This window comes from Papilio xuthus, unplaced genomic scaffold (genome assembly GCF_000836235.2).
Source record: "Papilio xuthus unplaced genomic scaffold, Pxut_1.1 DF826938.1, whole genome shotgun sequence".
Taxonomy (NCBI): Eukaryota; Metazoa; Arthropoda; class Insecta; order Lepidoptera; family Papilionidae; genus Papilio; species Papilio xuthus.
The window spans coordinates 4,946,521-4,972,965 of NW_013531711.1; the positions used below are offsets into that span (position 1 = coordinate 4,946,521).

The 26,445-nt window shown below is 34.7% G+C and overlaps 1 protein-coding gene across 9 annotated transcripts in view; it reads left to right on the forward strand.

Moving 5' to 3' along the window:
- spri (Src homology 2 domain-containing protein sprint) overlaps positions 1–21,691 on the forward strand; it is a 173,362-nt gene extending 151,671 nt beyond the window's left edge. For 6 of the 9 annotated variants that reach the window (XM_013317444.1, XM_013317442.1, XM_013317443.1 and 3 more), the window contains 21 exons: positions 6,857–7,057; positions 7,360–7,544; positions 8,188–8,417; positions 8,597–8,748; positions 8,833–9,198; positions 9,376–9,912; positions 10,177–10,372; positions 10,542–10,933; positions 11,065–11,200; positions 11,399–11,548; positions 11,691–11,826; positions 12,034–12,148; positions 12,335–12,430; positions 14,486–14,582; positions 17,840–18,009; positions 18,184–18,288; positions 18,382–18,567; positions 18,759–18,890; positions 19,020–19,247; positions 19,611–19,824; positions 19,935–21,691. In XM_013317444.1, the coding sequence (XP_013172898.1) occupies positions 6,857–7,057; positions 7,360–7,544; positions 8,188–8,417; positions 8,597–8,748; positions 8,833–9,198; positions 9,376–9,912; positions 10,177–10,372; positions 10,542–10,933; positions 11,065–11,200; positions 11,399–11,548; positions 11,691–11,826; positions 12,034–12,148; positions 12,335–12,430; positions 14,486–14,582; positions 17,840–18,009; positions 18,184–18,288; positions 18,382–18,567; positions 18,759–18,890; positions 19,020–19,247; positions 19,611–19,824; positions 19,935–20,068 (4,158 nt within the window). In that variant the 3' untranslated portion in view covers positions 20,069–21,691. The remainder of the gene's footprint in view (positions 1–6,856; positions 7,058–7,359; positions 7,545–8,187; positions 8,418–8,596; positions 8,749–8,832; positions 9,199–9,375; positions 9,913–10,176; positions 10,373–10,541; positions 10,934–11,064; positions 11,201–11,398; positions 11,549–11,690; positions 11,827–12,033; positions 12,149–12,334; positions 12,431–14,485; positions 14,583–17,839; positions 18,010–18,183; positions 18,289–18,381; positions 18,568–18,758; positions 18,891–19,019; positions 19,248–19,610; positions 19,825–19,934) is intronic. The other 3 variants (XM_013317441.1, XM_013317446.1, XM_013317445.1) reach the window with 3 other exon arrangements.
- The last annotated feature ends 4,754 nt before the right edge of the window (positions 21,692–26,445 follow it).

Here is a 26,445-nt window from a genome sequence, read left to right on the forward strand (position 1 = left end):
ATTGAACTTGAAGAAACTAAAGGGTCGCCGCCTCGAGTTTGCAATGTAATAACTGTTTCTTTTCTACTTTATATTTTTTGTCCATTTTTTATAAGCCTTGCCACGACGTTTCGTTATTCCTTTGGCGATGTCTGTTTGCTGAACTTGTTAAACTTTGCTTCAAAGTTATTACAATTTCTTTCGATGGTTTTAGATTATTTTTATTATTTTACGAATGGTAACAAACGCTTCTAATGCATATTTTGTTTCAACGTAATAACATCGCCACTGAAGTTCCGCGTTAATAGATCGCAGATATTTACAATATGAAGCAGTCATTAACCCAGTTAACATCCCTATTCTATTCTAGGAACGTCACAGGTGTTGTTCAGTCGCCAGTAAAACGTCGACGTCATTACCCGAGACTGAACACGTGAGATACTTAACACGCTCTTCCAAAGTTTACTAAAGTCAACTGTTATGCGACACTGAACGTCGACTGTTGTATATTTTTATGAGTTTCGAGAGCACAGCTGGTACTTAAGAGATTGCGAAGTCGCCGACTGGGGGAAACGTGTAGGTGCGTTTTGCGCTGATTAAAATGAACTCGTAATTATTTTCGGCGAGGAGGAATGTCGCATGGTACGGCGGTGTATTTTCAAATCTGTCGTTTTATGTTTTGCTTTTGAAAGTTTTAGATTACTTTACTTTATTAGACGACGAAGATTTTTACGCTTTTAAGAGTTCCGTACCTCATAGGAAAATTTACTTAATTTAATAAAAAAAATTAATTCTTATAATCGTAATAATTTTAGAGTGTTCTTGTTATAAGCTTTGTTTAGTCATACATTGCTATCAATTACTTTTGAATTCGCGATATCATTGTTCAGATATAATTCACTCCACATGAAGCCTTGACATGGTTCGCCACATTCAAGTCGCCACGGTGTTGAACAATTTGAAGGGAAATAAGTTTACCGTATTAATGAAATTTAGTTGCCAAACAAAATTTTGCGATAGAAGTATAAATTTACATAACCCTCAATCGTTTTAGATAAAGAAAGTAATTCTTAACATGACCATGACAATAGTTTCGTGCACATTTTTCAATAAATAACTAAAGAATACACAGCAAATTTTATAACAATCGATCGTCCAACTTCGTACATTACAGCGACAGTTCACGATGGGTCTCATAAAGGCACCAGAAGCGATTCAACATTTAGCGCCTGTATAAAACTAATTGCAAACAACTTTCTACATAAATCGCGAGCAATATTTCGTGGAGGTGCAATTTAGCGGAACGTTCCCGTATCTATTGTGCCCATGAATTTAACACCTCAGCCGGCGACGGGCGCCGGGCTATTGTTGCATTTGATTCATTACCGCAATGTTACGAATTATTATTGTTACTGATAGGAAAATTAATTTCTCTCTCGCCGTTCACTGTTGAGTTTTAAAGGGTATTAAATAGCTTAAAACGCTTTTTGGCTTCGTTGGAATTCAGGATGAATTATTTTTGTTATTAGTGAAATAATTAATATGTTGTCTCCTCTACTGTTAGAGTTTATTAAACGTTTAAACAATTGTATTCCTTTACTTAAAAATAGATCACGACATCAAAATTGACATTTCAATGAAAAGTGAAATCAATACACGAACGCACTCGTAGTTTATACGACAAAATCGTGTTGTACGAAAGATAAATCATACACTCAGAGCGTAGAAGCGCTAACGTGTCGGTGCCAACATAACAACTTAACCATGATTTATAGCATTGTTACGACAAAATTAATTTTACACATCTCCACCGCGACGTCTGACTTATAATTTATTCTCTTTCAAATCTCGGGTGAAAGTAAATTTCCTCTGCGTATACTTTGTAAATCGTTGTACTTTGAGTCATTTCTCAGAGTTGTTTTAATGATTGTTAATACTATTAGCAGTGATTAATGTAAAAGTTTAATAGTTACTGAAGCAGTCCCTTAGTTTAGATTACATTTTAAACCTATACTAATTGAAATATATAACTTATTAGTGTTTTGCCGCACAATATATAAAAAAATTGCTTTATTCGTCGGAAACTACTAGAGAATTTAACATAGGAATATTACTTCACAACTATCAGTCGTCAAAGATTGTTTCTTTAAAAATCTTTGCTCTATACATGAAAAAGATTTCAAGGTAATTTTGGTAGGTCCGGTGCAGTAAACAAAGTACATAAGTTCGTTTATTTAGCGGCTGGACTTTAATTTATGGACCAATAACGACGACCGCATATGTGGTTTTTTTATTTATCAGTGCATGAGCCGCGTGCAGCCGACACATTAATCATTTGTAATCTACCGACATTGAACCACAATGAAATGCTATTTGGAAAAATAGAAAATACATGTTCGAAATAAATAGAATCATTTTTATACCGCGAAGACTCAATTGTAAAATTTGATAAAGCGTTATTGTTATAAGTAAGGTTATAAGAAATCAGATGAATATCCTTTACATTAAAAACAGTTAAGTGAATTAGAATTTCTATAACTAACATATTTGATTAAAAAAATTATTGAGACAACCAAAGCAAAATACGGAGACCAATACGAAGATAAGTATATATAAACAATATTACAACTAACTAAAATATTATATTTTTTCTATATCAAAAAGTTTTTATTCATAGTATTAGCCTTAAATTAGATTTAAATGATGCTTATACTCAACCTGTCCTAATAAACTTTCTAAACTTCATTATAGAAACAACTTTGATGTAACGAAGAGAGTTCTCAATCTAAATTAGTTAATTTTCCGGGGGTTTTCCTTTCGCTGCGATATTATAGTCGGCTTAAATTACGTCTTACGATACCTTGGAGAAATCTGAGCTGACGAATAATATGTTCACAAGACTTTCTAGTAATTATATGTAGTGTTAAGTACTGCTGACGTATTACTAGCAATTTTTCCAATAGCGACGTTTATATACCTCGTATTTATGTTGTTAATAATCTAAAATAAGAAGATAAATCTTCATCAGTCTTACGTTAAGTTTACATTAAGTCATATTTTTTATCACTTTAATTGGTTTTTTAAACATATTTAATATAATCGATATCAATATTGAATATAGTCTGCTACTAAATGACGATTAAAAAATCTAACCTTCAAGAATTTTTAAAGCCGGCCAGTAGTTTTAGAGTTTGTAAATTAATAAAAACTAAAAAAATCTCCGTTAATATTAGCTCGAGTGTTTCCAATTTTATTTTGCACAATAAAATATACCTACAAAAATTCTAAGGATTAAACAAAATTATTAAAAATTTACATTTAATGCTACATTTACTTTAAATGAAAATATCACAAAGCCGCTGCTTCTAAGCTCTAATCCCCAATTGCGTCCTTTGCTCTGCCGCACTGCTGTACTGAACAGCAATCTCATAAAAGAAATCCTCCGAGAACGACCCTTAAATTGTTGAGGGAAACATACGGTCATGTATTTTGATTTATTTTGTCTGCATTAATACTCATTCTCTTACACTTATGTATGTTTTTAAAACAATAAAACAAGCTTGTCATCACTACCCTAACTGATGATAAGGTCGACGAAAGTCTTTTCAAGGTTTATTCTTGGAAGAAAACAAAAACAAAACGTTTATATATATTCACCCTATTGTTTGCATTTATTGTACCTTACTTCCATCAGATAAATATCCAATATAGTTGTATATATTGTTGAAAATCATACACCGTGCCGGTGTATTAGCGCAACACTAGCCTTATTAAAATGTCAACGTTTTGTCCCCTCACTAATCAATCTGACTCTTGACTCGGTAACGAAAGCGCGCCATTCGCGCCAAAGGATTTTGACTAATTATATCTAAAAATGTTATATCTTTATCATTGTAATATACACTATGTTCCCGCGTAAATTAACATCTGCTAGGAATCATTTTCTAGTATTTAACCCCCTGTCTGGCGAGTCCAGTCGCTCGGTAACTTAGTTAGTGCTATCCAAAGCTACGCATATTAAAGTGTTTACCAAACAAACCGCTGTTTGTTTGCCAAAGTTTCAGTCGCTCCGTCAGTAAGTTTAAGACTGTTGTGAATTTCAGTTGAAACGTTTCTGCTTACAGAGAGTTCTATTAGTAAAAGCGTTGCCTACCAGTTTTTTAACATTTTTTTTTAATGTTTTGATATAAATATTTTTCGATAAACGGCTGTAAGTTATTATGCTGAACATTAATATTATCTGCTTCTACTCTCTCCTTTTAAACAATAAACATTTTAAGCAAGTCAAGTTACATCTCTTATTGTCAAAATGTGAGTAATTCTCTACCAGTTCGGCCTCTCAAATATTTAGACTAATGTTGTTGCTATATTAATATCATCCTCATTCAACTTATTTTTTCTATATTTTAAGATGGTAAATGAGCATGTGGCCACCTGTATTCGCCGAAATAGCGAAGCCACCACTACCCATAGACACCCACTTTGGCGGATGCTTTTCCTTACTATCATTTTGATATAAGTAGTAGATTATATTACGTTGACTAATTACTCTATTACGCACTCACTTTTATGCGACTATTGGTTCTTTTATCCTTATAAAATGCAATTAATAAATACATTTGAATAACATTTGTATGTCCGGACGCTATTAATTAATTTACATCTAAATCCCTATCTAATAAAGTGTTCAATTCAAATTCGTATCCAGTAAGCACCGCAGAGCATTAACCGGGCTGCGAGCTTTATCACAATTAACTAGCGGCCAGCTCGTTGCAGACAATACGGCACATAAATATACCGCTTTATTCAATGTTGTGATATTTATTGCACTCGAGTTATGCGAAGTGTTTGAATTTATGTAAAACTAGATGTCGCTTGCGACTCCGTCCGACGTTAAAATAAACTTAATTTGTGGCCCATGTGTTTTTCCAGGTTGTGTTCTACATCTGTGCCGAAATTTATTGAGTTCCATACATCCAAACTTTTCCATTTATAATATTAGTAAGCGTATAAGCCACGTGTAATGTAACTCTAAGATTGTATTTCGCTTTAGTCTACTTGAAATTTATAAAAACAGCAGCGGGAAATTCAAAGCAGGCGAAATTCTTTCAAAGGATATCGTCCTATCCTGATAGTTGCCTTGACTGAGGCCACTTGCCCATAAGGATAGAAATAACTTTGCTATGATAACAAGACTAATGCAACTAAACTGTGAAGGAATGAACGTATATGAAATTGTTTGCGCGCAACCAGGGGTAACGAACTTTTTCCTGCTTTAGTATTGCTAAATCCTTGGTTATAGAAATCAATTCTGATACGCTATTTTCGTAGAGACCTACATATTTTTATCTAAGTGCAAGATTTATTAGATTTAACATTCATACAAAAGATATACAACATATTTTCTTCATTCAGCAAATCCTTCTTTTAAACATATAATACAAAGCAAACGAGAAGATCGTTAACCATAATAGATATGGTTTACTACTCAAAGCACGGTATTAAAATTATTGTACAAATATAAAAAGTTTGCAGCCCATCAACGCGCAGTTGAGTACCCCTGGCTTATGCCTTTGTAGGAAATGCCGCCGAGGCTTTTTGCGTGGAAATCGGGTAATAATATTTCCAACTCCGTGAACAAAGAGTCTTCCTTCTGTTTGAAGTGAACGTCATGGAAATTTGTCGCAAAATATGTTTTCATCTTTTTGAAAAACTTTCCCAGTTCATTTTTCCATTGTAAAACTTTTTTTTTTCAACCATACATTTTCTTATTTTCTACCAATAGCCCAAGAACTTATTTTAATTAAAACGTTCGAGATATTTAATTTTTATGTTTTTACCTCTATATATTTTTTTAAAAATGTTATTCGGGAATCGTCAAAAAACTATGGATAAGATAGATACAGGCACAGTTGTAATAAAATATTAAACTTGACAGTTTCTAAATTGCCAATGCAAATTCAAAGTTTAATATCTAAAAGTCGGAATGTTCACCATAACAATATCGTTAACTTATCTCGGAACAGTTCCACAGTCGAATGGAACGACTATCGTTAAAACTTTTGCATCGTTCGTGATCGCAACTTGCAAGACCCAATAACTAGAGAAGGTTTTAAAACCGTCTTGGCACCAGCTACAAATTTAATCAAAAGAAAATATAGTGGGGCTATATAGTTCGCAGTAGGCAGCGAAATTGCCCAGACGCTCTCGTGTCGCCATCCTCGTGGGCAACTTGCCCGGAACATAGCCATCGTAAGTAATATTTAAGCCATAAAACATGTGTACTACGAACTCACACTATAGACTAAGCCGTATGTACATGTGTTCAGTTAATTTATTCGAAAAGATTTTTCGTATAGTTAATTTAAATAGACTTAATTATTTTAAAAACTTTGTAACACCGAGTATTTAAATCGTTGTTAAGACAGCTAATTAAACTTAAAAGCAACGTTATTTAGTTTATAATTTATTAATAATGAACCGCTTAACAGATTAAAGTCGAAAACAGGTTGTACTACCTAATTGCGTTTCTTTGATGTGCTACGCTACCTAATTAATAATAATACGACTAACAACACTGCAAAATGTTATTACTGAAATAATGCATTTGTTTTTACCTTTAAATGAAAAACCTTTGTTGATATCAATTTAGCAGATTGACAATTATTAAACAATTAATAATTGTTATTTAATATAGTTTTCCAGTTATTAAATAAATAAAAATAAATAAATAAATTAATTAAATAAACATTGCCTTTATACTAATTTGTTTTTTTTACTTAGAATGAACTAGAGCTAAAGTACGATCCCATTTGATGTTAAGTGATCATGTTCTATTCAAATTGACAATTAATTGTTATTATCTTATTAATTTCAGAGTCGAGAGAGCCTGTCGTCGGATGGTGAAGGCGCTCGAGGCGACTGCTCTTCGGTGGGCTCCTCAGGATCGGGTTCTGAGGAGCAGCCGCCATGCGACATCGGCCTGCTGGAGCGACTCATCAGAACGCATCCCGTCTGGTTCCTGCCCGGGATACAGAGGGCTGGGGCGTTTCATTTACTGCAGGGGAAAGAGGAAGGGGTACGTGTTTTGTTGGTCTCCTATAAATTTTATCTTATTACCTAATTACAGTAGTACCTATATGCAATATTGAAGGTCAGATATGACCTAAGAAAGAAATTCCATAATATACCTAAAAGGATTTACATTAAAACATTACCAAGATTCTTCTATGATTTACATACTTAATTGATCCTAACCTATTTCCTAATATCAAGTCTAACTTTTGATAAAAAATTGCGACAACTTTGCGCCATTGTTGTTAGCATCAAGTAAATGTCTCTGAGTTATCCGGAACTGACTATTTTTATTATATCTTCCAGAACTTCGTAGTCCGGCAATCGAGTCAGCCGGACACGATGGCGATCAGCGTGCGCCTGCCGGCGGACAAGGGTCCGTACATTGAGCACTACCTGATCCAGGCGTCCGGCGGCCGCATCGGCCTCGAGACCTCGCACAATCGCTTCGACAACATACCTGAACTTATTGCACACTACTCGCAATGCTGGTAAGTAATAACTGATGCATTAACCGTTGGCTTCTAATCCTGGCGAATCTTTGACAAAAAAGAGATAAAATTATGTTTTAATCGGAAATTGTAGTCTTAGAAACCCACGCTCAGTCGCTAAGTATCAATTTAACTTTATGCGATGTTGAAAGAGTCTATAGTACCATAAAACAATTGCAGTAAGACTCGTTGTCCTTTAATAGTGCAACTCGATTCATATGGATTTTGAAACCTAACCAAGGTTTCTTAATAATAAGTGAATCTAGTCAGAAAACTGAAATGTACATCGAAGTAAAACCGTTCTCTGTTCTCCGTAACATGTCAATAGAAACAGTCTATTGGTACCTAAAGTAAAAGCTTATAGTAAATCTATTTACGTGGTTGTAAACGGTTTACGATAACACTAATCTACTTTGTAACCGTCCTGGCTTTGAACGCCTAATCCTATACGTTTTATTGCCGATACATCACTTTTATCCATTTCATGTTTAAACTACGAATAGGTTTGTAGCTTGTTTGTAGCATTTTTTGAATGTATGTTACGTTTTTAGCCTTCTTGTTATTATTAAAGCTTGAAAAATACCAACTAATCGCAATTCAACGTTCGTGAAGCCTGGATTACTTATCATTTATTTCTTTCCAGTGACGAATTACCAGTTCAGCTACAGTTACCGCGCGCACTCCGTGAGGCTAAAAGTCGTCACCAGCTGAGTTCCCTAACGCTACTGGGCCAGGAATTCTGGGGGTATCCAATGGCCAATCCTAAAAACAACCCACAGAATGTGCTGTCGCCATGCCAACTGGCAAATGGCGTCATACCGATGGCTGTCACTCCGTCAGATACCGGATCTAGTCTGAGCAGTTTTAATGCAAGTAAGTAAAATATTGCGTAAATTAAAAGTTCAAATCCAACTCCCAACTTAAAAGCACAACTAGAATTCGATCGATTAAAGTAAAATCATATATCATAATTTTAGATGCTGGGCCGAATTCTCGCGAGCATTTTTTTAGTCCCGATAAGGATCAAAATGTAGTTTTAAAAATGTCGCCAGTTGATGCGTCCGAGTCTCCGCCGTGCCAAAGCCAAAGCCTCAGCACATTCAAGGGCCGGAGCGCGCCCTCGCCTCCCGCCAAACCTAGCGGGACCTTCGTCCGTGCTCCGAGGCCCACGCCGCCAAATACGCTAAATCTTCTCTCAAGTACAGTAAGTAAACATAACTTTGCAATCTAGCAGCTTATCGGTGTATTTTTCTAATTTGAGTTTAATCAACGCTTGACATCTTTTCAGGCTCATATCACACAACCACACACATTTCCTACGACAAACGCTCATTCACCAACGCAGACTAACAGTGCAAAAACAACGCCCCCACCGCCTCCACCTAGATGGGCTAAGCCACCTTTTACAAAGATGTCTTTATCGCCAAAGTCAGAGACACATTTGTTCAATCCAATCAATAAGGCGGCACAAAACGGAAACGTAACTGTAACTTCCACGAACAACATACACATACAGAGTAACCACATGGTAGAGAGAACACACGATCGATCGCAACTAACGCTTACGTCTAACGCCGCCAGCATTAATAGCAACGGTGCTGGAGCCAATGCGGATGTTGTCAAAAGCTTGTTCGAATGTAACGGGGACACGCAGGTAAGAAACACTACACTTGATTCTGCATGACGTGTGCATAATTTGCATGATATTAATTTATATATTTTAGATATATTTATACAGCCAATTGCTCTTATATTGATATCCTAACATAAAATATTTATTTGTATTTAAAAAAAGGTGTACACTGATATGATTATTCCTGTTCCTATATAGAATATGACGCAACGTCAGTCACCAGAAGGGGAATGTGTCAGAGCCGTTACGACCTCCTTACACGGCAGCTTTAAAAGCCAGAAAGTTGAACAAAACATTGAATCGGGATCACCGATAGAACCACAATCTCAAACAAATACTTCTGAATCAGTAGATCCGATCGTAAATTCTTTATCTAAATCCAATAGTTTTGATCCAAACCAATTAGTTTCGCCAAATGGCACGAACTCTGTCACCAGTGGAATCTTTTCCCCAACGAGTCAAATCAATTCACCTGTATCTAATGATACAATATCGTCTAAAAGTGGTGTTTTCTCTCCATCGAGTCAGACTAATAAAAGTGACATATTTTCACCAGTATCCAGAAGTTCGCCTATTTCTAATAAGAATGTATTCTCGCCTACTTCGAACCAAAATATTATATCCCCAGTCATAGGCAAAGTTCTATCTCCCAACACGAATACAACGAGTACAACGCCATCTGGCAGATCCCGAAGAAGCAAACATTCCCTACGAAAGGAATCCAGACATTACCAGGTAGGGAGAAGACATATTAGTTAATCGATAGTATTAGAGAGATAGTACGCTAACGCAATATAAAAATGTAAGGAATATATCATACAAATTATATTACGTTTAGTAAAAAAAATATATAGCATGCGCATTTCATCACGCGATGTATATATTGTGTGTAATGTACTATAATTACTAATTGCATGAAAATATAATCACATACTCATCAATTTATACATAACATTTAATTCGTATATCAATAAAAACAAAAAATAATATTTATTTTAGGAATCAGATATACTTGAATCACCGGGCATATATTACAGAAGTTCTTTGATGGACAAAGTTAGTGATTACGAAGATATTTGGGGTCCGGAGGGTAATAATTGTACCACATTCAAACCATTGAAATCCGAGATTGATAGTAATTTAAATAATGGACTTATGAAAAGCAAAAGACCCGATCTACTTCCCGACACACTGCGTAAGTATAAATTTTTATAAGTAAAATAAAAAAAATCATGTTATAATTTCATTACGAGTCACTTCTCAGCTAAAGGATTTAAATTAGTTAGAAAAGTCATAGTTATTTTTAATAACATACAGTTTACTCAAATCATATCGATGCATATTAATTTTATTTACTTTAACAGCAAAACTAAATGCAGCAAAAAGTACACAGTCAATCTTAGAAAAGGAAAATATACATCTTATAAATTCAACCGAAAGTCTAATCGAAAAGAAAAATCTTTCTGATAATTCGCTTAAGAAAAGTTTCAACGGCTCTTGTGAAATAATAGCAACGACCAATAGTAAAGGAGAGATTGTAGCGAAAAGACCTGACAAACTGAACATTACTTCGAATATGAATAAGAAATTGAATGAAGAAATTGAAGCAGCTTTGAAAAGTAGAGAGAATTATAGGACTGAGAGTATGGAGACTGTTAAACTAGAGGATGACACTAAGGAACCTATTTCTGAAGATACAGATAAAGACAATGCTGGTAGTCCATTTTACGCGGATCCTGTAGACGCTTTGAAAGAGGTAAATAATAAAGAGGTCTTTAAATCTATTTTGAATGTACTCAATATAGTAAAGCAAAAAACTTAGACAGGAATGCTAAACAGATTTTTTTTATCTAAGAATCATAAAAAATAATTCGTTCTATGTTTTAGGCTGCACTTCCACAAGTGCAAAGAAGAAAACTATTGCGAGTGGGCATGAACTTGTCACAGCGGTACTCGGAGCCGCCGACCCAAAACCACCCGTACTATCCACTCAGAGACATGCATAGTATTGAAGAACTGTCACGTAAGTATCGAAATACTCTATTTTTTACTGCGTAAATACATTCAAGGAGAAAAGACCAGTGAACAAAGCCTTTAGAGCAGAGTTTATTATAGCCAATGATAAATCCAAAAAATCCTCAAAAATTTCCTTGTTATTCAGTTGTACACATTCGTAATTATTTGTATTCTTAATTATAATAATACTTGGATTTTCATTTAGCCTCGTCTCCAAATACGTCAACATCTGTGGATAACCTGGTATCTTTGCGCACGAAGCCCAAGATGCGACCTGTGGAGCCCCCGCGCGTCAATAAGCCCCCGGGCAAGGCCGACCAGCCCTGGACTGTGGACTCCAGCTGGCAGTTTATAAGTAAGTACACCGAAGTATGCCCGTATCTGAGTACACTGTTAATTTGGCACGTCTTGAACAGGAATACTCTTCCACCATACACGCTACCAAGCGCCAACTGTCAGGTGGATAACTACTTTAATAAATTAACTTTGATCGATAGATAAGAATGAAGATGGAGGCACGGGAGGTACGGGTAGCGTTGGTGAGAGCGGCACATTCCCTTCGCTGGCGGAGCAGGAGCGGCTGGGGGCTGACGACGCACTGCGTCTGACTGTGCACCAAGTCGTCGCGCACAAGTAAATTGCCTTCAATACTCTCACTATCTCTCCTTCTCTCTCTCTCTCTCTCTCTCTCTCTCATCTTCGTTTCCTAATGTCTGAGGTTCGCGAGTTCTCCCCATGAGCTCCTCTCTTATTTTTCCAATAAGTACGGTCCATTCCATTGTGACGTAGACGTCGGCAAATCGAAAATAGGAAATAAATATTCAAATAATTATAACTCAGGTTTCCCGAGTTGAAATTGAACGCGGAGCCGGTGGCGTTGCCGGAGGAGCCGCGCTCACCGCCGCGCGCCTCCTGCTACGACAACGTGCACGACCTCAGGCCCCTCTCTGAACAGGTACTTTTATTTTGTATAATATAACTGCTCAAATATACAATATTTTATTTCTTACAAGAACCTCAATTATAGTGAATTAGTCTTAGGCTATGATTTTTTTTCGTCCATCTCATTTTTCAAGACAAAGAATATAAAAAAACAAAACTTATTTAAATTTTAAGTACACTATAATATAACATCTATCAGGCAAGTGACGATGGTACGGTGTTCTCGGAGCCGTGGGACAGCTCGCAGTGGGATGGCCTCATTCCGCCCTGCAATGGAAACCAAGCTTATGAAACTGTAAGTTACATGGATATAATTTGTATATACTACAGAGAAAAAAATGACTGCATAAAACTCAGCATTTATTGCAGTCTGCTTCTTATTGTGTTAAAACTATGCTGTATTAAAAAAAACAACCGCAACAGTTCATCATGCCTTAAATTAAATCTTCAAACCATTAAGATAAGTAATATAAAAGTGTTTAAAACAATAAACTTAACTTGTCGCACTAAATAAAAATAAAAAAAAATAGTTGGATCGCATTAATCCCGTGTCCCTTGATTTGACAAACAAATGACGTATTTGTGCAACAGGACTGGTTTTAATGTCCTTATTATTTGTTCATTATAATAATAATATCTCGTTTGTGACCCGAACATACGCGCGCTGTACCTGATATCTCAAACACTCTAAGCTTCTAACTTTTTGATACTTCATCTATATTTATATTTGTCACAAAAAGGACTGCAGGTCTTTGATCCCAAGCAATAAAAGTAAAATTTTATTTATCCATTTTAAAACATTTTGTGACTCACGTGGATCGTTGACTCTAAAAACTTTTGTTTAGAATCTCTTAGAATACTTATTTATGTTAATTTTTTGCTATTCATTTAAAAGAAAAACAAAGTTATTTGATTTATAGATTTAGATACTTACAGATTTTTTTACCTTCCAAGTATTGAAGTCTAATCAGACCAAACTTGATTAGTTTTAATGATATGGACAGACCGCCAGGTTCCATCCACACCATCTCGATGGCTGGCAATCCACAACCGTGCGGTTCGCGCGAAACTTCCTGCCTCCCACAGCAGCGTTGTGGAATGGTCTGTCCTCGGCGGTATTTCCAAACCGCTACGACTTAGGGTCCTTCAAGAAGCGAGCTTATCACTAGCTCAAAGGCCGGCAACGCATCTGCGGTTCCTCTGGTATTGCTGATGTCCATGGGCGTCGTTGAACATCTCGGTGTTCCCGCTGCTCGTTTCAATTCGGCAATTGTTTCTAATATGTATGACCTTATCATGTTACTCCATTATTTTTGTAAATAATAGTCGTACGATTATTTTAAATAATCATAGAATATGAGGTCACTTGATCAAACAGTTTGGGTGCAAGTAAAGTCTGCAACATTATCGTACGTCATGACGCGTGCTCCTCATTAATGCATAAACTGGCACGTGATAACGCATCTAGTAAAATACTATCATTATTATACATTAAATTGATTTATAGAGCTATTAAATTTAAATCTAGTATTCAAATTGATGGACCCAATTAATTAGTTGTGAACTTATGTGAATTGTTTTTTTTATTCTTTATTCTTATTTATTCTTTAGGATTGTACCAGCCTGTTATCTTTACGAATATCTATAAATAAAACTCCTTGACAAAACATTAACATTCTTTACATTTGGTAAAAATATAAAAATAAAACAAGAAGGTGGCAATGACTTCTGGCATTTGTAATTTGATAACTTTCACTTTAAAATACTTTTAAAAAATACGAAACAGTTTTTGTCTCATTTACTCTCAATTGTTAATCAATAATAAATAATATCAATTCGTCTCTTTCCCTCGTGTTCTTTATTTAAATTGTAACCTTATTGGGGTATGTGATAATGACACATTTACATTCAAAAAGCATTTAACTGTAAAAATGCAATAATCGACATCCGTGAACTAATTCCCTTGTTTAATTTGTAATATAAACATTATTTTGTGTGGGTATTAAAATATTTATTGTTCCACTTAATCATTAGCAAATTTACTATTCACAGTTTACTGGAGCTCTAATAAATTAAATACAAGCAAAACAATGAAATCTCTATGAGATAAGCAATATTTGTAAATAGGTATAATATACGGCAGAGAAAGCCAAGGGAACAACTGCAAACACATTTGAATGCTAAAATTGGTGAATATGGAACCAAAAGTTTTACTTTTTTAAGGCTTTCCTTTGGCGGACCCTGCCAGTATTTTTTTATCTTATTGTTTTTTATTTATGGTTGTTTGGTTTGTTATATGTTAAGCACATTAAATAAAAGTACATTGTATGTATTATATGTTATTTAAAAGGATGAGGCGTGCGAGTGGGAGTCGCCGGTGCCAAGGCGTGCGCCTGCGCTAGCCGCGCGCTCTAAGAGTTTCAGAGATCGTCTAGATCCCCTACTAGGTGAGTTTAATTTATTAATACATATATTCTACTGCTACTAATATACATGTCGAAGTATTAAAAATATGTTATGTTCTCCCAACAGTTAAATTACTCATTAGCTAGTGATATTTCTTATTGGTTAGTAAATGACAAAGGTAAAGGATTGAATATTGTCCTTTCAAACAATGGTTCAATAAACAAAAACTCGTTGTTCAGAAATGAGTAATTCTTACCATAGACAATGATTTTATTATGTATGATGTGCGAATTCTAGTTTTAATTTTAATAGACTATCATTTTCTCAACGGCCAGCACGCTCATATGGAACTAAATATTATAAAGAAAAAGTGTTATTTCCCATTAAAAAGTTTATAAACGTAACATAAATAAATCACTTAATCATAGTTATAGTGTATGTAACTATAACTCATTATCACATAGTAAACATACAAACATCGTAAATCATAAACAGGTGTCTAAATCGTTTGCTCCTTGACAGCAATAAAAATGTAACCAGTAATGAAAATAATTAATAGGCCATGATCCCGTATGTAAACATTGCCGTTTCACACGAGGGCGCTCGGTCACAACGAGCTCGCGTGCATGAGATATTTAATGACTCATTACGAATAATTATGAAATTAATTAACTTTGTAGAGTAGCAACAATGGGACCGCTGCACTGCTTATCAATAACGACTTTAGCTATGCAAATAAATTAACAATAGTTAAAGGGTAAAGGTCTACGCGTGCGGGATGCGGCAATCGTACGCGCGCTCTACTCTCAGTCTCTCCCTGACGCTCGTGCCTGTCGCGTCGCCGTCCCACGTGCAGCTTGATATTGTGTGAATGAGAAATTACCGATTCAAATCGTTCCTGCACGCGGGAAGAAACCGCAAAGTGATCAGTCATGAAGTGGTTCAAAAAGTTGTTCTCAGGAAAGTTCGCGAAGTCGACTGAGGTGAAAAATGAGTCCCCTTTTCAAGTGTGGAAGAAGAATATAAGGAAATTGAGGTTCGAACGTGTACAGAATTCGGAATTGAACGCGCGCCAAATTCTCGATATGGTGATACCATCAGATGAAGAGATATGTGCGGTGACGACTATACAGAATTTTAGTTGTGACGATATCGAGCAATTCGTATCGGAAAGTGATTGGGTAATTGTGACTAAAGAAAAATTTCTAGAGCCGAAGTTTCAGCAGCATTTGGCAAAGAAAGACGCACTGAAGAATCTGTGTAAACAGTCTAGAGAGAATGTTTTAAATAAGAAACGTGTGGAAGTTGTGGCCAAGCCTCCTGCCTGCCACTGCAAGGAATTAAAATCTAAGGAGGACAAAAAACCATCAAAAAACCCATTGCGTCGATTTTTCGAAGCTATTAGAAATATATGTAGACGTTTATGTAGAAAAATTAGGGATTGTTTAAGATTTAGAAGTACTAGAGAAAAAGACGAAATACGAGAACATATCTCTGATGTTATTCATTCGTATGAGTGTAGGTAATGTTTTGTTTTGTATATTTCTTTTAGATATAGCATGTTTTAATGACATATTTTTAAGTACGTATATTTAAAAATGTAGTCTTAAAATATACTTTTATAAGTGATTTATATCTAATTTGGAATAAAGAACCCAAAGAAATAAACAAAGTGAGGCTTAATTATATGTGCAATTTGCGGGGAATCTTTTAGCTGCAGATGTCAGTACAAAAAACTGTTACCTGCTCCCATAACTAAAGTCAGCTTGCAAGCTTTGTCCATTTACGACTTATTTTTTGTTATTGTTTACGAATCAAATTAACATTAGTAATCATTTTGTACCTAATACCAGTTAATGATCTGATAAAGATTGATTTAAAAAGTTATTGTTAAAAATATATTAAATCTGTCCTTAAAATATTTTCATTGTTGTGACTTAATATATTTTTAATATATCTATACTCGTATTACAAACAGTAAAGCGTACTTTTATAGATTAAAACATTCATAAAATTTTCTAACACACAATGATAACAAAATTGACACAAATCAAACAATACAATCGAGCAGCTGCTACCACGCCACGTGCCATCTGCGTGTCCTTCACACCATATGTTTAAATAACTGCACTCAAAGAGCAAATTCAACGCAGGTGATAGACGAATGCAAACGGTTTTATAATTTGCCGCTCAAACTTGACACAATATACTGAAATTTATTTATTTTAATAAATAAATTAATATTTAAAAAAAAATTACGCAACCTTTAAAAAGTTTTTAACCATATTTTAAGTTAATTAGGTTAATTTCTAATCTTAACTATCAGACGTTTAGTTGAAAAGTAATTCAATATTTTGCTCTAACATAATTCATTAAAATTGGTAAGTTAATGTATACGATAAAATGTTTTCTTACGTAGATAATTTACCTTTACATGTTGTTTAATTTATATCTCAGCACACGATCTTAACATAAAGAAACTTATTACGTAGCAAATATTATAAGTAAATCATTAAACCTTGCTACAACTCCATGAGCAAACATAGGTCTTGGAATAAGAAAACAATCTTTGTTTAATTAATTTACAATTCTAATCTTAACTTCTAATGATAACAGGTTTTAAATAACACATGAACACATAAAAAATAAATAAGTGAGCTGTTAAATAATGTAAAGTCAAATGGTTATTGAATATGCATAATTTTTATGGTAATGTACATTATTTGAAGCGCCAATAGTATGGTTAAGAGTACGGGTATCAGATTGCGTTGTCCTGGGTTCGGTTAAGCCCTGATACTAGTAAAAAAATCTTGTAGTTTAGTTGGAATAAAAAATTATTTCTATGCACATGACTTTAAATGTAAATTCTGGGGTGAATGTCACCTGTTCTGGAATTGAGCAAACCCAAAAAACAAGTATGATTTGTAATTTGATGTTCTCCGCTATAAAGATTTTATCGGCATTTTATTTATTTATTATTTACTGTTTTTATAAGTCGGATTTTGTTACCCTGTCGTTCACAAGTAATATCTCTGTTATTTATACTCTTTTAATTTTTAATTGTTTTGATTATATCAAAAATCTTGATTTAATTACAAGTTTCTTCGTGAAAACATTAATAAACGCGTTAAATACTAAGAAGACAAATTGTTTGGTTCACAAAGTTCTCTTCCTTTCTTTATCTTTAATGTTAAACAGCACGATATGCAGCTAACATCCGTAGACCCTCTAGAATAGCACTTTTACTATAAGTAATTTGTTATATATTGCGCGTAATAATAGTCCATTTGTGTTGAAGCAGCGGCGGGGCGAGTGCGAGCATTGCGAGGGGGCCGGGGTGCGAGGGGCGTTGGCGCGGCGCTGCGGGCGTACGCGCTGCACCTTGCACAGGACAAGAGCACCACGTTTGCACAGAACGTCGACAACTTCATAGCTTGCACGCTCGATTCCAAGGAGACTTGCCCACAAGTAATATACTGTTAATTATCATTTCAATTTTGCAAGTTGGCTTGCGATAAATATAACTGGAACGGTCTTTTTATCTGAACTCCTAAATTGCCTCACTTAGAGTCATAGATCTGCGCTAGTTGAATACCTTAATGGCTACTTAAAGGCTTAAACTTATATATATTGCGTTTTCAGGTGATGATGCGAAATATGAGACAGTTCATGTCCGGTATGAAGAACTATCTTGTCAAGCACGGAGAAAGAGAATTTGAAAAGGAGGTGGAGAAAGAAAGACTTAAGGTAAATAATCGTAACAAATGATTGAAAAAAGTGTAACTTCTAAAAAAAGATTTAATGAGTTTAATAATAAATGTTAATGTGTGATAATTGCAGCTAAAACCGACGGAATTCCTGAATCTGGACGCGATCCTGGAGGGCGTGATGCACCGGCTGGTAGTGCGGCCGCTGCGGGGCAAGCTGTACGCGCTGCTGGCCGCCTGGCACGCGCCCGACCTGCGCCGGCTGCACGCCGCCATCGAGCGCGCGCAGCACGCCACGCCGCTGCAACTCGGGGTTAAGGTGCCTTCATCAAGTTCAAAACTAACTTTTCTAAGTTTTTAGTTCCGCAACATAACTTGATTATTACTTTTTTACTTAAAATTTAAGGTATTCTCCAATTAACATTAGATGGCGTTGTTGTTTGATCGCGTTCTTCAACTTTCATTTTTTGTATAAATGGTTATAAGGAATCTTTTTTTTACTTTGTTTAGGAATCTACAAAAGTGCCCTCGGCCGCGGTGCTGGCGGTTATCTCGAAGCATTTCCTCAAAATGCAGGAGGCTGACTCTCCGCTCGACAAACTGGAAAACCTCCTGGCCGCTATATCTGTTATGTTTAACGCGGTACGTATATTGCTAACGCGTTTTTCTTCTCCTTTGTCAATATAATTTTTAAATCGGTCATCGCACAAAATGCGATAATGGACCTGATAATGTATGAACCTCCAATAAAATGTAACGCTTGTTGTGCAGATGCGCGGCGAGAGGGCGCTGGGTGCAGACGACCTGCTGCCGGTGCTGGCGTGGGCGGTGGCGCGCTGTCGGCTGGTGTGCGGCGAGCTGGAGGCCGAGCTGATGGCTGGTCTGCTGCCGCCCGCGCTGCTCGCCGGGGAGGGCGGCTACTACCTAACCGCGCTCTTCTCCGCGCTCGCAGTGCTCAAGCGCCTCGCGCCCGAACAGCCCGCTGACACCTCCGCACCCGTTAGTAGACACACATATCAGTTAACTGAATGAATCAATAGATAGCGCGCTTCACAAAAAATAACGAAAATGACAATATAGGCCAGACTCAGTTGCATAAGTAAATGAAACACTAACAGCTCACTAACGCCCTCTGTTGAAAAATGTCACAAGATTCTCTTTGTTTTGTATCTGTCATGTCATTGTTTTTTTTTTCTTTGTCTAATTAGTTTTTATATATAATCTGACAGAACTAGCCGCGAGCACTGTACCAGATATCCTTGTTTGACTATAGTTGCTGAAGTTGATTATTACGTTTCCAGACAGAAGACGGGCGTGAAGTTAATATTGCATCTGTTTTAAAAATCTTTTTGTATATGTCAGTGCCGGCGGGGCTCGGGGTCTGGTTGCGGCAGTGGGCGCGGGGCGGCGGTGGTGCGCGTGGCGCTGCCGGATGAGTGCCGCGGTTCCATCCGGCGCGTGGCGCTACCGTGCCGGCCCGGCGCGCGCGCTCGCGACCTCTGCCGCGCGCTCGCGCACGCCGCCGCCATCACCAACCCTCAGGACTACGCGCTCTTCGCACTGCACGACGGACAGGGTAACTCACATCTTTATTGAAAACATAACACTAATTTGTCCATCCTAGACACTGAGTTTTAATTTTTTAATAATCAAGAAGTGACGATCTAAAAGTATATTTTTTGGCAGAAACAATGTTGAATGAAAACGACTGCCCGCAAGAGGTGATGTCAGAGAAGAGCGGTCAGAACTTCATCCTAGCCTACAAGAGGATAGATGCCAAGATCGCGTGGCCGCAGCAGGCGTTGCTCTCCTACCCGTAGGCGCATAGGCCCGTAGGCCCATCGCCTCAGAAATCTCCTAGCCTTATCTCAAACAACGTACAATCTCTTAACTTTATATTCATAATAAAATCAAAAATCATTAACGTTCTTATGATGATAAAGTTGTCAAAATATGCTCATTACCAATTAGTAACGGACTTTGAAAACTATATTTTTGTCATCTTAATAAAGTGATATTTTACTACGATATTAGCCGACCGATTTTCATACGTTAACTTTTCTTAAAGTAAACTTAGCTTACCTTATATCTATAAGTACATTGCAATTAGACAGTATTTTTAAAAACCCCGCTGTTGTTATTCGAGCTCCTTGCGTAACTTTTTAATAACGTAGCTTTTTTACCCTGATAGTGTGTAAGTGACCTTTTTATATTACATTTGACTGAGAGATTTTGCATTTTCTCGATCGAAAAAAATCTTTTGTAAATTATTTTTTTTTTTCTTTTATTTCTTAGAGTATTTGCGTGACCGTTTTGAACAATCTTTTCTATTTTAAAACTAAATATTTAGGAGCTGTAGAACCTTTAAAAGGTAATTACCAGGAGTACGTAGGTATTTGTATGTTCCTAAAATTCGAAATGTACCCTGAACCAACTCACCAAATTGTTGTTTTTAATTTAAAGTATATAATTTTAAGTATTGTCTAAAGTTTTTTTAAGTTATATTTCTTTCTCTTTTAATTATAATAATTTTAATCTGTATTCTAATTAACGCTAACTTGTTTATTGAACTGTGATGTAATTCGTATTAGTATCGTAAGTTTTGTATTAATTTTGTATATTCGTAGAGACGATTCTTAATATAATTTATTTAAAAATTTTAATTAAGGTAAATGTATTTGACAGTACAGTCTGATGAATAAATTTTGCCTTACGTCATAACGCTTTTCTAATATAAATGTAGCGTTTTTGTAGAAATTTATTCATCAAAACATAAACAGATATATCAGTCTTACCTGCTGCTCTTAAACTACGCATGTATGTGTTTGGTGCATTACTTTTCATTATTCACAAAAAAAAATTGTCACTACTAAAATAAAACAAAACAGATCTGTCATCTCTCTTTTTCTATCTGGAAAAAGTGAGACAGTATGTTTTGTAATAATGCATCTTTATTATATATATTTAATTTAAATAAAACTTTCCTTAATAAAAGGACTGTTAAATACAAAAAACAGATATTAAAATACGATTGAAACATGCTGCGATTCGTACCCTAATTATTTAACACAAGACAATTGTATTTATGCATATAAAGCCAGCTACACACATTCAGTTTTAACTATACAAACGAACTATGCAGTTAAAACTGAAAGTGCGTAGAAAAAAACTGAGCACTGTACTAAAATAAGGTGCGTAGCTGGCTTTATAGTCTGTTTTAGCTTTTCTATTCTGTCTACATTCCTAAATACTTGAAATGATTATTTTGGCAATGTTACATATCGATAAATGATTTTGTAATTTCTAAATTATCTACTTTTACAAATTGTAAAACTAGTTATCTTTTACGAAGTAGGTCGGACTGATTTTCTGAATATGTATTTTGTAGATACAGTGCCACCATACATTTTTATGAAGTTTGAAGATTTATCTTATATATAAAATTCTCGTGTCACAATTTTCGTTCCCGTACTCCTCTGAAACGGCTTGACCGATTCTCATGAAATTTTGTGAGCATATTGAGTAGGTCTGAGAATCGGCTAACATCTATTTTTAATCCCACGCGGACGGAGTCGCGGGCGACAGCTAGTCTCTTTATAAGGATGTTCAAATTGTAGTTACTTTCTGCTATTACTAATATTAATATATTAAAGTAAACTTATTAATTGCGGCCTAATATTAAGCTTTTAAAAATAGCTAGATTCTTTGATATAGCCTAGTCTTTTTCTCATAATGTTCTCTTTTAATATAATTAGTACTTTTTCCACCGAATCCATTTTAATAATAGATTGTGAGGCTAGAAATGATTTCTTAAAGTTACTAAAAAATTAGAAATGAAGCAACTTGTTTTCATGCGATTAACCGTGAGTTATCAATGCAAAACTATCAAATAAAAATCTCCTTGTATGGATAACATATATTTGTATGGATATTGGATGTGAAAAGACATAATTAAACAGTTGATCACGGAATTTTAATAGTAAATTAAATAGCATTTTACTTAAATTATTCAAACTTTCGTGGGACATTATACTAAACTGATATATAAACACGGCTAAACACTCACGTATATTCGTCCGGTGGCGGCACCGACTAGTTTCGAGCCCATCGGGGTGAGTTCTGAGTGAGCGACGGGCCGCGTCCGCGAAATAATAACAGTACCACTCATCCTGAAGATGGCCCCGATGGGCTCGAAACTAGTCGGTGCCACCACCGGACGAACATACCGTCCGGTGGTGGCCGTAGTGTTTAGCCGTGTTTATATATCAGTTAAGCATTTTACTTACAATCAATATTCAAACTTTAAAGCTTTTAAGATAATAGCGATTACTTTTTAAATTTCGCACTATTTAAAATAATATATTACCAAGCGTAATTTAAAAAGATATTACTACAATAGCTTTAATGAAATGCACAGTTTTGATCGTTATTAATTATCAAATAATTCTCATAATTTATAGTCATTCAAATCGGAAATTTTAATATATTAATTTGTTCAGTAATTAAATATCATTAATGTTAATTGTTTTTAAAATTAAGAACAGTTAACTAGCTGTCAACATAACCCGGTGTATTATGGTGGTACTGTATAGTTATGGTATGTATTTATTGCAATCATGTAATTTAAACTTAGTTATATAACACGTATATTGTGTTTTGATAACATTTTCAGTCATTTGTGAAGAATTAAACGAATTTTTACCAAACGTATTATCGATTTTCTTTTAATATGTTAAACCCATGTTCAATGATATGTGTGAAGTCAATCAACCCGCATTGAGCCAGCGTGGTTGACTATGGCCTAGTCACCCGTGACTTTGGGTAGGATCCGAGCCCCTCAGTGAGGACGTATGGTGAGCAGATGATGATGTTACCCCACTAACCGTTGATTTCTGACACCAAAATCTTTGTGTAAAACATATCGTCATTTCTGTTTTTCATCTTTGGCAAAACAGAGATGACAAACAATTGTTGAAAAATGTTTTAAACGGAGATTTTGGTCTCGGAAAACCACGGTAAGACTAGGTTACATTTTGCATTTTTAGCGCTTTTAAAACCTATAGCATACATTTTTAGATACGAGCTTGATTTTTTTATTTGGCTTATGTACGGATCAGTCAACATTTATGCGATCAATTTTCTCAGATCGCGTTTTCATTTATACAAAATATGTGTATCTCTCTCATACTTTAAAAAAAGATAGAGACGATGATATCTAGAGTAAAAGTTTTGTCAATATTTAGTAATATTGACTAAACTTCTCTTCAAACTAAAAACAAAAGGTAACTATGGAAAGGAACTCACGATCGTAAGTTATCAACTCTGCAAACAAGATAAACTACGTATAAAAATGCAAGCTTGTTACCCAAAGAAATATCCAAGAACTCACTGGGACACGCTAAACGTAGATTATCCCGTGAGAGTTCTCGAACAGAAGGATATTTCGAGTGAATTTATTGCAAGGAAATGGAGACCAGAGCCTGAAGTTTTACAACATAAGACGGTATTAATACTTATTTAACTTTCAGTTATTCTTCGTTTAATTACTTTTTAAAAACGACAAACGAAAGGTTTTGACGATGAACATTTAAAATGGGCTTTTAGCACAGTTAACTTGTAGTTAAAAACAAAAATCGAAAATGCAGAAATCTGTATCAAACCAATTTCAATAAAGGTCAAAAGAGAAATTTCTACAATACATAAGCACGATTTAGGAAATGATGTGCAAAAAAAAAGTTTTTGGTTTAATTTAAATTTCTTTGTACCTATATTTACAGAAAACTGGTGGAGATGTTCAAGAATATCGTGACAATTCTTATAAGGAATGTATGCGGTCACAAACAGCACTCGACTATGGATATAAAATTCCAGAATTTAAAAGATTTAATAAACATACATCGTGTGTTGAGAATGAATACATCTATCCACTTAGTAGACGGGTAAATATATTTTTAATAGACTAATACTACTTATTATAAGACAGAAGAAAATATGAATGGAAGGCGTAAAGAGGAGGAACCTAAGGTGCTAAAAGTAACGAATTCATGCATTAGGGATGATAACCGGTGCCAACTCTACATTGGGAATAGGGCATGGGAAACGCTAGTATACCAAAGCTAAGTTACAAAAACACAAGCACGTTTTGTATAATTGTTCTCTAAAATATTCCAAAACATACAATTTTTTTTGTAACTTCCAATTTTTTGAATTAATTTTTCTTTTCTTTTTTGATTTGAGATTTTAAGTTATGATACCATTTGCCTAAGTACGTGAGGGTCTAAAATATTTTGTTCATAAGAATTTTAATAGGATTATGTAAAAAGAAAGTGTGTTAGAGATAAAATATCACGTAACTTATTGATGACGTAAAAGTAATATATAACTAATCGACTTTTAAATTAATAAACAAGTTTCCAAAAAAGTATTATACAATATTTATTATAATTATTAAATAAATATTTGAAGGTCGAAGATCGTCCACCGGCATGCAAAGTTCACGGAACGACGGAAACGAAAGAATCTTTTTCTACACCACCAAGTTACAGTCGCTTGATAACTGAAAAAGATCAATTTAAACATCCAGTATCTTTAGAAAATAAGCCGGTAAATTAATATTGTACAAAATGAAACTAAAAAAAGATCGTTGCTTTTGAATATAATTATTTTACTTACCTACTTCCAGTTAACAATGGCACCAAGTTGGCATAAAGAATTGGAACAAATGGACACAACTTACGAAGGATTTGAAAAATATTTGGACCCTTATCTCACTACCAATAGGCTACATCATCGGCCGTACACTGCTGATCAATTAAAGAAGACATCTAATTCTAAAGATATTGTTACTTATTATACGTTAGCAGACATTCCTTGGGTATTATAATTATTTTTTAATTAAACATTTTTTTAAGTGACATTTATAATGTTTGTTGTACTGCTTATTCTAGGTATGGTCAAGAAAACCAACACATGACGATTGGTTCGTACGAGTTAAATGTCCCAAGACAACATACGATAGAGAGAAATTTAAAGGAGACTTAAGAGAAATAAGAATTCATAATAAGTTGAATTGGCTTCCAGGGTAACGTAAATATAATAGGATCATGAGTTTTCTTTTGTTTTATTTTTAAAACTAAATGGCAACTGGTTACAATAAAACGCGATTAATGTACGTAAAGACATATCAAAACGATAAGCAAAGCAGTAAAAGCTCATTTATGATTGAATAATCATATTAAGATAACTAAATTGTCATAAATTTTATTTTTTAAATTAAATACAATCAACCGACATTATCTTTTCTTTTAGATCATTCAGAACAGAAGTAAAAGATAACTACAATTTTAGCACACATCAAAAAGATATAAATATGGAAAAACATGACGAAGTTAGCTCCAAATATCAACGTGCTATTGGGAAATTAAAAACCAATTCACCTTATGAAGACGCAATCATGCAAGGAACCTATGTGACGGAAAGTTCTTCTGTAGGATCAAGGAAACCTATTTGCTCAGTTTTCGAACAATGTGTGGATAAAAATAAGCGACTTATAAGTAGATTAGAGAGTAAAAAATAAGTACTTTAATATGTTGATAAATTCTTTACTTTTAATAACAATTAATCCCATACGTTGAAATTGAGAAATATCAAGGTCATTTCTTTCTAAACGTCTTACTTTACAGGATCAAGTTGTCACGAAATATTAAACAATCTATTAAGAAAAACAATGGATTATAATTTTACTGTAACTCTCAAAAACTTTAGCGACCATAAATATGTAATCAAACTTAGCCTTATTTGAAATTATATTGTCTATTGTGTCAATTTTAAAATGTCATGAAATAGCTGACTCTATCAATGTAAATAAATTCATTTTAATATAAACAAAATTAACTACCAAAATCAAAATGTCTCGAGAAATTAAATGGAAATAGTTTACTTTATAATATTTCTCTTGATAATATTCTATGCAATATATCTTATACATCCATACTGGACAATTATTCTTTCTATAGTGATGGCTTACGCACTTTACACGCAAATTTACTCTATATTTTGACTGGTAAGTACCTTTTAAATATATTTTTATTAAGTCACTTACTGTCGCCCGCGAGTCTGTCCGCACGGAATTAAAAAAAAGTTTATAAGAAGCCTATATGTTTTTGCAAGCCTTGTACATCAATGCCAAATTTCATAG